General features: G+C 34.2%; 2 protein-coding genes across 4 annotated transcripts; one reads left to right on the forward strand and one right to left on the reverse strand.

The window, feature by feature from the left end:
- Positions 1 to 880: 880 nt before the first annotated feature.
- LOC106774663 (probable serine/threonine-protein kinase PBL23) lies at positions 881 to 3,016 on the reverse strand. The gene is made up of 5 exons (XM_014661707.2): positions 2,717 to 3,016; positions 2,145 to 2,326; positions 1,860 to 2,049; positions 1,372 to 1,763; positions 881 to 1,258 (listed from the first exon to the last, which is right to left on the reverse strand). The coding sequence occupies exons 1-5, from the start codon at positions 2,847 to 2,849 to the stop codon at positions 926 to 928; spliced, it is 1,230 nt and encodes a 409-aa protein (XP_014517193.1). The 5' UTR covers positions 2,850 to 3,016; the 3' UTR covers positions 881 to 925.
- A 1,387-nt stretch (positions 3,017 to 4,403) lies between these two features.
- LOC106774664 lies at positions 4,404 to 6,728 on the forward strand. Of its 3 annotated transcripts, XM_022787316.1 has the most exons (3): positions 4,404 to 4,588; positions 4,667 to 5,303; positions 5,406 to 6,728. In XM_022787316.1, the coding sequence occupies exons 2-3, from the start codon at positions 4,692 to 4,694 to the stop codon at positions 6,495 to 6,497; spliced, it is 1,704 nt and encodes a 567-aa protein (XP_022643037.1). In that variant the 5' UTR covers positions 4,404 to 4,588; positions 4,667 to 4,691; the 3' UTR covers positions 6,498 to 6,728. The 3 variants fall into 3 exon arrangements, with proteins under 3 accessions (XP_022643037.1, XP_014517194.1, XP_022643036.1); XM_014661708.2 differs by having other exon boundaries at positions 4,667 to 6,728; XM_022787315.1 differs by lacking the exon at positions 4,404 to 4,588 and having other exon boundaries at positions 4,679 to 4,755; positions 4,852 to 6,728.
- The last annotated feature ends 6,030 nt before the right edge of the window (positions 6,729 to 12,758 follow it).

Consider the following 12,758-nt stretch of genomic DNA (forward strand, 5'->3'; position numbering starts at 1 on the left):
AAGTATAATGTTATGTTATGACAATGATGTATGTTTAGTATATGTGTAATATAACGTATAATGGAATTTTTATTGTATTATGATGAATTGTTTTACCACTAACTTATCCTTGCTTGTGTGTTGTTTGTCTATTTGTTGTTTTCTCTTTTGCGATGATAACTTAAATGTTGTGAGCTTAGGAAAACAATCTTTTTAGTCGTTTCAACGAGAGACGAGAGTTAAGCATATGGATAGTAAGATAATTCTACAAGTGTAGATCTTATCTTTTGTAGGTTTGTTTTCATCTAGGGGTTATATTATTATATATGTAGTATTTTATTTTAATAATTCTACACTATTAGATGTTACAATTTTAGAATATAAGCACATTGTTGTAAAATTTATTTAACTTATATAAAAAATAAAAAAATATTTTTTAAAAAGAAAATTAAGTGAAGGAAGGAGAATTTTTAAAGAGAGAAGGCTTATTTTTCTTTTTCATCTCATCTACTTATTCATCTTCCTTCTTCGTATCGATAAAAGATTATTCGCCTTCTTTCATCTCCCCTCTTCCATTATTTATTTATTTATTTTTAGATATTTTAAGCTATATTTCTTTTAAATATAAATCTTAAAACAACAACTTTTAGGTTTAATTTTAAAGAATGTTGTAAACAAATGGTTCAATAATCCATTAGTTGTGCATGTATGACAACGATACTAAATTAAAGTTTCGTGTGAGATTACAAAATCAATGAATTCTTTTAACAATTAAAACAAAATCATAGAATATTAGCAAGTGTAAGGTGTTGAAATTTCATTAGGGTATGCATGTTTTTTCTCTTGATTACATGAAGAGAAGTTCTTATATCTTCCAACATAAGAAAATGAAGGTTATCATTTGAAAATGAATGGATATTCACAATTTTGTTGATGCTACTTTTGTTCAATTCTTCTTTTCTTCATCTTGGTTCTGATCATTGTGGTTATCGTCTCGATCTTTATGAGATTGGTTGTGTTCATTACTGTCTTCTTCTTCTTCTTCAGTAGAAGAAATTTTTTTGGTGGATTGTGGTTCATTCTCTTCTACTCTCTTCCTTGCCAAAAATTCAACTGCTGTAACTACATCACTGATTAAAGGTCGAGTTTCATCTTCTTCTTGGAGACACATTGCTGCCACTGCTAAAGCTTGGTATAAACTTTTTACAGGATACTCACATTTTAACAATGGATCTGCCATTTGTGTAAATTTCTTCCTATCTTTTAAGAGTGGTTGTGCCTGAAGAGAAGCGTAAACCCTAATTAGCTCATGTTATTTTCTTTTTCAAATGATATCTTTCACACTTTCATATAGCTATAGTCAATCAAAATAAGAAAGGTCTGAAAACATACCCAAAGAACTAAATTTTGCTCTTCTTCTGGTCTTGAATATTCAATGACTCTTCTTCCTGTGATCATCTCCAAAAGCACAACTCCATAGCTATAGACATCTGATTTTGTAGTCAATTGCCCTGTTGATGCATACTCAGGAGCACAATATCCATATGTTCCCATCACTCTTGTAGACACATGTCTTTTGTCTCCTGTTGGACCAAGCTTTGCAAGTCCAAAATCAGAGAGTTTTGGATTGAACTCTTCATCTAACAATATGTTTGATGCTTTGAAATCACGATATATCACTGGAGGGTTTGCTTCGTCATGCAGATATTCAAGTCCTTTTGCTGCACCTTCTGCAATTTTCATTCTGGTTTGCCAGTCCAAAGCCTTTGCTCCTTCAGGTAAGTCTGAAAATTCATTTGTTTTTTCTCATTAATAACATTACATTCTTGCTTGTTACAATCATACTGTGAAAACTTCCTTTATTTATTTCATTTACTCACCCAGTAAGTGATCTTCTAGAGAACCATTGACCATGTATTCATACACCAAAATTCTATGTTCTCCTTCAGCACAATACCCTATCAAGTTAACAAGATTAGGATGGTGCAAAAGACTCAAAATTAAAACCTCTACAAGAAATTCTCTGGTTCCTTGAAATCCATTTCTGTCAAGTTGCTTCACAGCAACAGTCTGCATGTGACAAAACTTTGAAGATTAGTCAAAACTTGGATATAATTTCTTCCTTTTAACACTATATTTCAAAGAGAAGTTAAAGTAATTAATACTTGATTAGTGCTTTTAAGGTATCCTTTGTATACCCTCCCAAAGCCTCCTTCACCAATCATGTTGTCAGGGTGAAAGTTCTGAGTTGCAGCACATATCTCACGATAAGAAATTATCTTAGAGCTAATGTTTCCTTTCCCAAGCCTTGCTATCTCATCTGTTATGAACTTCCTCTTGCCACTATCTACAACACAAAAATTCTTCAAGTTTTCAACATTCATGTTTTTCTTTCACAATGATAACCTAAACTTGGTAACCGAATATTCCAAGTTTGTAAAGAAATGAGAAACTCTTTCCTTTCAAATCTTTGATTGTTCTAAAATCACATTTTGTTTTTCATTTTAGATCAACAGTTAAAGAGATTTTGATTAGTTTTTGCAAATGATCATGAAAAACACTACTTTTGCAACATTTTAGCCTCTAAATCATACAATTTGATCTATATGATAAGAAAATGAAATCAAAAAACCCTAATGCAAAGTAAGAATAAGAAACATAATTATGAAAAAAATGTAATTCAAAAGCCTGTGTATATGCAACAAAAATAAGAGAAATAATTAAGACAACTCATCACCTGATTTATAAGAGATGTTAGAAAATGAGGTGACACGTCTTCTATCTTCGTATTCTTTTTCTTTCTTAATGCTCTTCTTCAATGTCTTCTTGTTGAGCCTCTTTTGTGATGCACAACAAGGAAATAAACTCATTTTCTTTTTTCAAAATTGATTTGATCAAAGCTCCATTTTCAAAGTTTTAGAAACTTATTGCATTGGCTTTCCAAACCCTTCTCTTAGCATGCAAATGTTACGTACCCAACAATATATCCAACACCCCAAAAGTGCCTTTAAAATCTTTGTTTGATTGTTCTTGATTCAAACCTTGTTCTGCAAAATACCATGCAAATATTCTAGATTCTGAGAATCTGTCATCTCACATGGTTTCTTTTGCTTCTTCAAGGCATATGAACATGGAATAGATATTAAGACATAGTCAAATTTGCCAATAACAAAAATAGCCAAAGTGAGTTTTCATGCTATGGCTGTTGTTTGGTAACATCTATCTGTTACAACAATTTAATTTAACAGAACAACTTGTTATTTTGAGTTAAAAAAAGAAATTAACTCACGTCTGTTTACAATAAATTTTTTTAAAAAGCAATTTGATTTAATGAAAACTGTTAATTCTTTTTTTCAGCTTTTGATTATTTTTAAAAAATTGTTAAAAATGACAATTTTTTGTAAACAGGTACTTTTTTGGTGACACGAATAGAATAAAATAAAACAAATAAACTTTTAATAGAATGAAAAAATGCCATTTTTTTAATAATGAAAATTTACTGAGAATACAAAATTTCCAATATGCTTTTCAATAAGGCAATCAGTTTCTAAATTATCAGACGCACTGTCAATAAGATGTGTTATTTCAGTATTGAAGAAAGTTGATTGTTAAGGAAAATTTGCTCTTACAAGTTTTGGTTCCTCATGAATCTCATCATAAACTTCATATAAAATCTAGAGCAGTATTTTAACAACCCAATACTAAAAACAATATTATAATTATGTAACATAAATGCATAACTATATAACTTATTGAATATATATCAAATTTATTATTATAACTTAAACTTTACATATTAGTAATATTGATTATAATCTTAAATACAAATTATAAATATTATTCTCTTAAAACCATGTATTTCATAATGATATTATTCGATTTTAATCTCTACATCTATTGATTAAGAAATATAAACCTATGTAACAACTTAAATAAATGGTTTTCTTTGAAATTTTATAACCCACTTAATAAAATAAAGTCAAATTATTTATTTTACTTTTATAATGGAGCAGCTTTTACTTTTTGGTATATATCAATAAATTTACACACTAAAAACTAAAGAAATTACAAATAAATATATATATATATATATATATATATATATATATATATATATATATATATATATATAATGGTTACCCAAAAACATAGCGTAAAGAACTAATATGCGTAGAGATTAAAACATAATAATTTTTAAATATAATTTTTTTAAGATAAGATATTTATACTTATATAAATTAAAGGAGTTATAATAGATAAAAATAAAATCAAGCTTAATCCAAGTGTTGTCTTCAATTAAAAGTGACGTGTGGAACATTTGATGACTACTGTTTTCTCAGCAAGAACTCAAACGCCTACACATGATGTCCCATTTACTCAAAAACTTTTCAAATTCTCTGTTATCTGTTCTCACTCTTTTCTGGTTCAAAGAATTCGACTCAAACAAAGTGAAGGTTGTGAGCCACGACACTTCTCTTCTAATATCCCGAGTGTTAGACGGAAGGTCAAGTCGAAAGCTAAAGCTAACGCTTACCTCGGATCAAGTCAGCACCACCCGCAGGTTCAGGAGAAAGCGAAGTTCTAAAGAAAAGAAAGAAGCACAAAATTTGTAAGTTCAAAGGTCATTTTCAGTATGGTTGTTTCTTATCCATTGAGATTGATGTAACTCTTCTTTCTGTGTTTTCAGGTACTTGCTGATTTTCATCTATAGTATGGAGTCATCACAGGACACTATTATAGAAGCAAAAGAAGAACTCATGGTTTCACCATTATCTGGTAAAAACCCAATTCGAAGAACTGCTTATTTTATCAAACCTTGCATGGAAGGCTCAGCAAATCTTCCTCGTTACATGTTCTCTTCTGGAAAAACAGCCACTGTTGCTTCCAACCACGCAAAACTGCCTCTGAATGTGATATACAGCGGATGGCATCCTCCAAATCGAGAATGGAATACATGGGTTCAACAGATGCAACAAAAGTATGAATATATGTGGATAAAGGCTGGGATAGACCAAGCTATCAAAGCTTCTACTTTTCTTATCCATAGAAATGATGAGCTGATTCTTGAGCTTGCACAAAGGTGGTGTTCAAAGACTAACACGTTTGTGTTTCCATGGGGAGAAGCAACTATTACCCTGGAAGACCTGAACGTTTGTTGGGGTTACTCTGTCATGGGAGTGCCTTTCTCTACACCTCTTGTGAGTGATGAGGAAAAGGAAGTAGAACAAGAGTTGATTACTGTGTTTAGGATGTTTTTCAAATCGAAGGCCAAAAGGGCAGATCATAATCCATGGATGGAGTATTTCATGAGAAATGAAAGCCATGTAGAACATGAAGCATTTTTGTGTTTGTGGTTGTCGAGGTTTGTTTTCCCTGCTAGATCATATAAATCCATTCTGAAAAGTGTTTTTCCTATTGCCATACAGTTAGCAAGAGGGACTAAACTAGCTCTTGCACCTGCTGTCTTAGCCAACATTTACAGGGATTTGAGTTTGCTGAATAACAAAATCAGAATTGTCACAGCAGTGAAGTTAGAAGTTACATTGTGGGCTCCTATTCAGTTGGTCCAAGTTTGGGCATTGGAGAGATTTCCCTCGTTGCAGCCTTGGCCTCGAATAGTTGAGCAAGGCCAACTCTTGATGGCTAAATGGAACACAGTGAAAATGGTTAAAAATGCCAACTTGAAATTGATTTTGGACTCTTCAAGAGCTGGAAATGACTTTATCTGGTGTCCCTTCGTGAATTCTCCTCCTCTTCAGCTTTACAATGAAAATGACAAGTGGGTATGCAAAAATCCCAATTTTGATTATGAATTAGAATCCTTTGCTCGCTGCATGAGAGTCTCAGAGTTGGTGGGTATGGAGTGTATAGAACATTACTGCCCAAATCGTGTTGCTATGCAGTTTGGGATGGATCAAGACATTCCTGGTATGCTAGTACCTCACAAAGAGAATCCTTGGATAAGTTATAGTGAGCCAGTAACAGATACAAATTTGTACATTGCGTTATGTGCCAGGCAAAAGCCAAATGTTACTTTTAGGTACTTTCATTGGTGGAAGCAATCAAATCAAAGTAAGGAAGCAAGCAAACATTATGATTGTGTTGAAAGTAGCCCAAAATATGCGTTACCAATATCATTATCTGTGAAGAAAGAGAGCAGCCTAGCCTGTAGCCCAGCACCTGGTTTTACTTGCAAGATTAAGAGAAAACAAGAACGTGATTTTGATGAAATGGAAAAGCGTCCAGTCATCGAGTTGTCCAGTTCTTCAAGTGAAGATACATGTGTTGGTGATGAAGAAGTTGAAAATGTTTTTCCATCAATAAGTGTTGAAGAAGCAAGAAGTGTCAAATACGACAGAAATGGAATCAAAATCAAGAATCTGTTTTGTGATAGAGATGGTGTCAGTAATGTGAATAAGAAATATGCAAGCTCTAGCATAGAAGAAATAGCTTCTGATCTTGAAAGCCGGATTGGAAGGCTTGAAAGAGTGGTCGCCAAGCTTAAAGGAGAAAATTAGGTCATAAAGTTTAAAATATTGGAGTCAAAGCTGAACCATAGTGTCCTTTTTTTATAAATGAAGACCAAGAATCCTCTTTTGCCATTATAGAACAGAGTTCCTAAATCTAGCTAGTACAATAGAATGTGTAGATTGCTAACTTGTATTGCTGCTTATTTTGATGTGATGATCCCTTTTTTGGTACAACCTGTGTAGTTGCCTGTACTTGTTTTTTAGCAATGGTTATGTTACAATGAAATATTTGAATTTTGTTTAATTCATTGATAATTCTCTTGACCCAAGTAACAATATTCTTTGAAACATGAATATTGTCTTGTACTGAGGAGCAAATTCAAATTATGTGCAGACTTGTATGGAACTGGTTAAAAGAATAGCTAAGAAAATTACCAAGTGTGTTTGATTCTGCTTTTGCCGCATGTTCATTGCTTAATTCAAATCCATTTCTATCTCAAGTTGTTTTAAGTTTCTGTGCCTTAGGATTAACAAGGATTAAATATGTTAGAATTTATACACAGTGTAAATTTAAATAGGAAAGAGGCTACTTGGGAATTTCCTAACTCTATTTGCTCGTGCTTTCCAGAATTTGTCCATGAGGAGAAGGCTAATTTTATAGAGGGTGACATTGATATGAACCATGCCTTAAAATTGGATAACTCATTTCAGACTTATCATAAAAAGTCCAAGCCCAAATCTATTTAATAATTTGTGTTTTTCTTTTGTGAAAGTTAGAAGGGGTAGAAAGAGGAATTTTTGTTGCATATATTGTGATGTGTGCATTTATGTTATAAGAAGAAATGGTGTAGTGATGAAGAGCTATCTTTTTGGAGGATCATAATTAGAAATTGGATCAAAGAGTTTATCTTGCTTTAGGGAGCTTTGACTCTTGTTTCGGGTGTAGGGTTAAGGATCTCTATAAAACATTCTTTCACGCTTTTCTCTCAAATTAGCTTAGGTATTTTCATGTGTCTTGGTTCAAAGTCCTTCCTTGCGTGTCATTCAAATCATCCAGGTGTATCTGTCAAGGCACTCTGACGCTCAAGTTAGTGATTAATTCGCTCGGGAGTTACAACAAAGTCTTAAATTCGTAATAAATGTCATCACTTACCTTTTTACCATTGACTTCTATATATAGGTTTCGAGATGGACTTTGAGATTAGTGAAACATTAATCCTGACCCAATCACGGTTTGATATACTAAGTAACGCTTACTAGTAATCTTGATTAGAGGCAATGTTTAGGGATGATTATCATTGTAGGTCGTTCGTTCGGTTTCCCTTCTTTTGACAGAACCATGTGTATGTTAATTATCTGAATCATATGACGCTTGATGGCTAATATCAAACTATTCGGCCGGTTGTCCCTTCTTGGTGGTCTCATTTGGTCGGTTCTATTGTACGACCGTATGGCTATATGTACAGTACAACTCTCATCCTTTCTTTTCTCTTAATTGTTGTTGTTTGTCATAATTTTTTTTTTTGTAGCTAACTCTGATACATTAGAAGTTCATTTAATTTTTTTTCTTCTTATTTTTCTCAGCAAAGCCTTAAAGCTTCTCACTAAAATAAAAACTCTTATTAATTTAGGAATTCCAGTCTCATTGTAAAATGCATAAAAGGTCAAGGGCAGAAAGGAGATTACACAAATAATACAAGCAAGGGCCAGGTGATGACAAAGAATCCTTGCACCAGAAAAATGATTAGGAGGAGTACACGTCAACATAGGAGAAATGGGTATTTGGAAGATTACGTTTGAGGGAGAGAGTATGCCTGGTATGAATCCTTCCTCTGACCTTCTAGACTCTTTGGGTTATTCTCTCTGATTTCTTTTCTCATTCTGGGTTCTTCTCTGGCCCAGGTGGAATCATCATTTTGTCAGCTTTGGATCACTGCCACCGACCATTCCTATTATTCTATTCTTACCGCATTGTTTCTGATTGATTATAATAGAATAGAAACCATACTGCTATATATAAATGAACTCTGCTAGACAGTTCTTCAAAGAAAATTCATACGTTTCATTGGTGCTTTCATTACTCTTCATGGCTGAAGCTACAAGACTGAAGGATATTCAAGCTGAGTTAAAAACCCAAGGTAGCGAGATTCAAAGGTTACTGGAAAGATTTCAGCTGCGAGACTATCAACAACGTGACTATAATGGACAAAAAAAGGCAAAAAATCAACATCGTTTTGATCAAATACAAGCAATAATAGAATGCTTGTTATTGGAGAAATCAATGCACCAACAACATGAAGAGTCAACTACGAACACTTCTCCAACACCGATTAATGTTGTGTTTCCCATGAGGAATATTTCTATGGAGTTTCCTCAATTTGATGGAATGTCTTTAGTGCTTAGTTGGATCTTCAAGGCGGAGAAATTTTTCAATTATCACAGTACACTTGATATGGCTAGGGTGGAAATAACTGCTATGCATTTTGAAGGGGAAGTGGTACCTAAGTTTCAGATGTTACAATGGTTAGCAGCTGTAAACACTTGGGTGGAATTAACTCGTGCTTTAGAATCACAATTTGGACCCTCGCCTTTCAATTATCCAATGGTTGAATTGTTCAAACTGTAGCAAACAGGTTCGGTCTCTGATTATTACTTACAATTTATGTCTCTGGCAAATATATCATCAAGGTTAAGTGATGAGGTCCTTTTGAACTATTTTCTGAGTGGGTTAAATGTGGATATTAAAAGAGACGTGATGGCCCTATCCCCGATTTCATTGTTAAGAGCGGTGGCTTTGGCAAAATTATATGAAGATAAATATTGTCCCGTAACCAAACCATCTTTCACTAAACCAATGGTTTCAACATATGCAACAAAACCCGTGTCTCAGCCTTTGCAATAAGCATATCAGAATCAGAGAAGTAATATTAAAGTGAACCTCCCACCTCTATTACCCACTCCCAGCATTCCACAACTAAAAAATAACAATGTTAAAAGGATTAGTCTAGCTGAAATTCAATTGAGAAGAGATAAGGGTCTTTGCTATTTTTGTGATGAAAAAATCACTTTTAATCACAAGTGTATCAATAGGCAACATCTTTTCCTACAGTTAGAAGAGGGGGAAGTAACTGAACAAGAGACTGTAACAGATCAAGAAAAAGTTTATCAATGCAACATTTTTGAGGGAGAACATTACCTATCTTTGAAATTTTTAAAGGGGGAATGAGTGTGGGCACCATTTGGTTTTTAGCTCACATTAATCAACTACCTGCGCAAGTCTTAATTGATGGAGGAAGTTCTGATAATTTTTTGCAGCCAAGGATTGCCAAATTTTTAAAACTTCCTGTTGAACCTGCTTCATTGTTTAGAGTGATGGTAGGGAATGGGAATTACATGACAACTGAGGGAAAAATTCAACAGCTCAAGGTGTAGGCACAAGGACATTCTTTTGTCTTACCTATTTTCTTACTACGTATTTGATAACGGTTGAAAATACCGTTATTTGATACTTAATTTTGATACTAATCACACCCTTTTTGACTTATATACTAGCTTAAAATCATGAATTTACATAAGTTAGGAGAATAAGAGAGTTGAAGGTGAGCTTATTGTTTTTATGCTTAGATTTCCTTGTTTTAGCAGGAATTGAGGTGATTTGGAAGAAGAGTTGAAGTAGCAAGGAGTTGGAACTCAGAAGAACTGGAAAAGTATTAGAAAGACGAGTCAAAGGATGCTTGGGCGCCCTTTTGGGAGGCCTTCAACACAGAAGTCTCGCACTCACGCCTAGGTGCCATTCCAGGGCGCACTAAGCGCAACTCCAATGCCGTACATCATGCCTGGGTGCCCTTCCAGGGGCGTTGAGCGCAATCCTCTCGCAAGCTCACTTGGGTGCCCTAAGTAGGGACGCTGAGCGTAGGTGATTGGGCTTGGGCTATGTTTTTTGTAATTATTTTGAGCTATTTAATATTTGAACAACCTAGAAGAGGTATCTTTTGCAGAAGAGGCGCAGAAACACACCCTTTCATCTCGTGGAGGCGGAAGCTCCGATCTTCAACTTTTAGAGTTTTATCTTTCATTCTTTTCCATTGTCCATCTAGTTTCACCATGTCAATGGTGAACTAAACTTCAATTGTTGTTGGGGAAATGATGTAATCCTTTGAAACTCTCATCTATTGAATTGATTTATATTATATATGCTTCTTTCATTAATTGTTAGGGTTTTTCCTCCATACTTTATGCTTGCTTTGTTTAACTCATTCATTGCATGATAATTGATTTCATTGATATGGACACATACGGTAGGATCTAGATTTGAGGAAATTCTCCCAAAAGTAGTATTGCCTAGACATAAGGATATGAGTTTTAGTTGCCTTAAGTTCTTGTGCTTCAGAATTAATTATTAGGGATGCTAGGAATTGTATGAACTCGTAATTAAGGATAGGCTTTCTTCAACGAGATATCGGGTTTTAAGTGTTTTAGAGAGTGGCATTAAAATTAATGAAGAAGAATAATTCCTTTATACATGAGAGTGGATAGGAGAAATTGAAACCCCCAACAACATAATCATCTCATAATTTACAAACCATTCACTTGTGCAATCTTTTTGTCAATTGATCAAACACTTGCATTCATGTTTAATTTTCACATTACAAACCTAATGATTTTGCTCTCAAGTCTTAATTAATCAAGAAATCACATGACTGTTTAGGTCGTGAGTCTCTAGGGAAAACGATACTTGGTCTTACCACTTATATTACTTGATACAATTCGGTACACTTGCCGGAGTGATAACACTATTTCGAGGGGAGATTTAATTCTTGGAGCTAGTTGGTTAGAAACAATTGGTCCTCATATTGTTGATTATGATGCTTTGTAATTAAAGTTACTTCATGAAGGCAAATTTACCACACTATAAGGCGCTAGGGATTTGGTGCCAGCTCAAGCTCAATTAAACCATATTAGAAGAATGGTGCAGACCAATGCATAGCAGAAATATACAATATGCAGCTATTAGAAGAGAACCTCCATTTTGGTACACTGTTAGAGGCATAAGTTGAGATGGAACCTGAACTTGCTTTGTTACTGCAAACTTATGGTTCAAATTTTTGGTACTCCTCATAATTTACCACCTCAAAGATCCCATGATCACTCTATTCCCTTGTTGGAAGGCTTTAATCCAGTCAAGGTCAAGCCTTATAGGTATCCTCATAGCCAAAAAGAGGAGATTGAAAAGCTGGTAGAAGGAATGCTAAAGGAAGGTATTATACAACATAGTAAAAGTCCGTTTTCTTCTCCTATTATTTTGGTCAAGAAGAAGGATGAATCATGGAGAGTTTGTACAAACTATAGAGCTCTTAATGCTATAACTATCAAAGATAGTTTTCCCATTCCAATTGTGGATGAATTGACTGATGCCATTTGGATTGACTAGTGCACCAACTTCATTTAAGAGTTTGATGAATAACATATTCCAGGGGTTATTAAGAAAAATTGTGTTGTTTTCTTTTTTATGATATTTTGGTATATATTGCAATTGGAAGGATCACTTATATCATTTGGAAGTTTTCCTCAGGATTCTACAAAACCATAAACTATTTGCTAGGTTTTCTAAGTGCAGTTTTGGAGTCACAAAAATTGAATATCTTGGGCATACCTTATCTAGTCCTCGAGTAGCTATGGATGATACCAAATTGGTTGCAGTATATGAATGGCCTCATCCTCAAATTTAAAACAAATAAGAGGTTTCCTAGGCCTTACAGGATATTATAGAAGGTTTGTAAAACACGGTGCCAGTATTGTTGCACCATTAACAGATTTACTCAAGAAAGATGCTTTTTGTTGGACTGAAAAAGCTACAACATCGTTTGAAAATTGAAATTGGAAATGACTTCTGCTCTTATCTTGGCTCTTCCCAATTTTAAAGACTCCTTTGTGCTGGAAACTAATGCATCTGGAATGGCAGTAGGTGTAGTCCTCAATCAGAATGGCAATAGGTGTAGTCCTCAGTCAGAAAGTGTCACAACTGTTAGTGTCGTGGGACACCTCAGTTCCTAAAGAAGCTACTTAGGAAGATTTGAAGGAGGTGAAAGAGGCTTACCCCTTGTTCAACCTTGAGGATAAGGTTGTTTTTGATGAAGGGGGTAATGTAATATGCATAAAAGGTCAAGGGTAGAAAGGAGATTGCATAAATAATACAAGCAAAGGCCATGTGATGACAGAGAATCCTTGCACCAGAAAAACGATTAGGAAGAGTACACGTCAGCATAAGAGAAGTGGGTATTTGGAGGATTACATTTAAGGAAGAGAGTA

Source organism: Vigna radiata, chromosome 10, assembly GCF_000741045.1.
Source record: "Vigna radiata var. radiata cultivar VC1973A chromosome 10, Vradiata_ver6, whole genome shotgun sequence".
In the NCBI taxonomy this organism is placed as follows: Eukaryota; Viridiplantae; Streptophyta; class Magnoliopsida; order Fabales; family Fabaceae; genus Vigna; species Vigna radiata.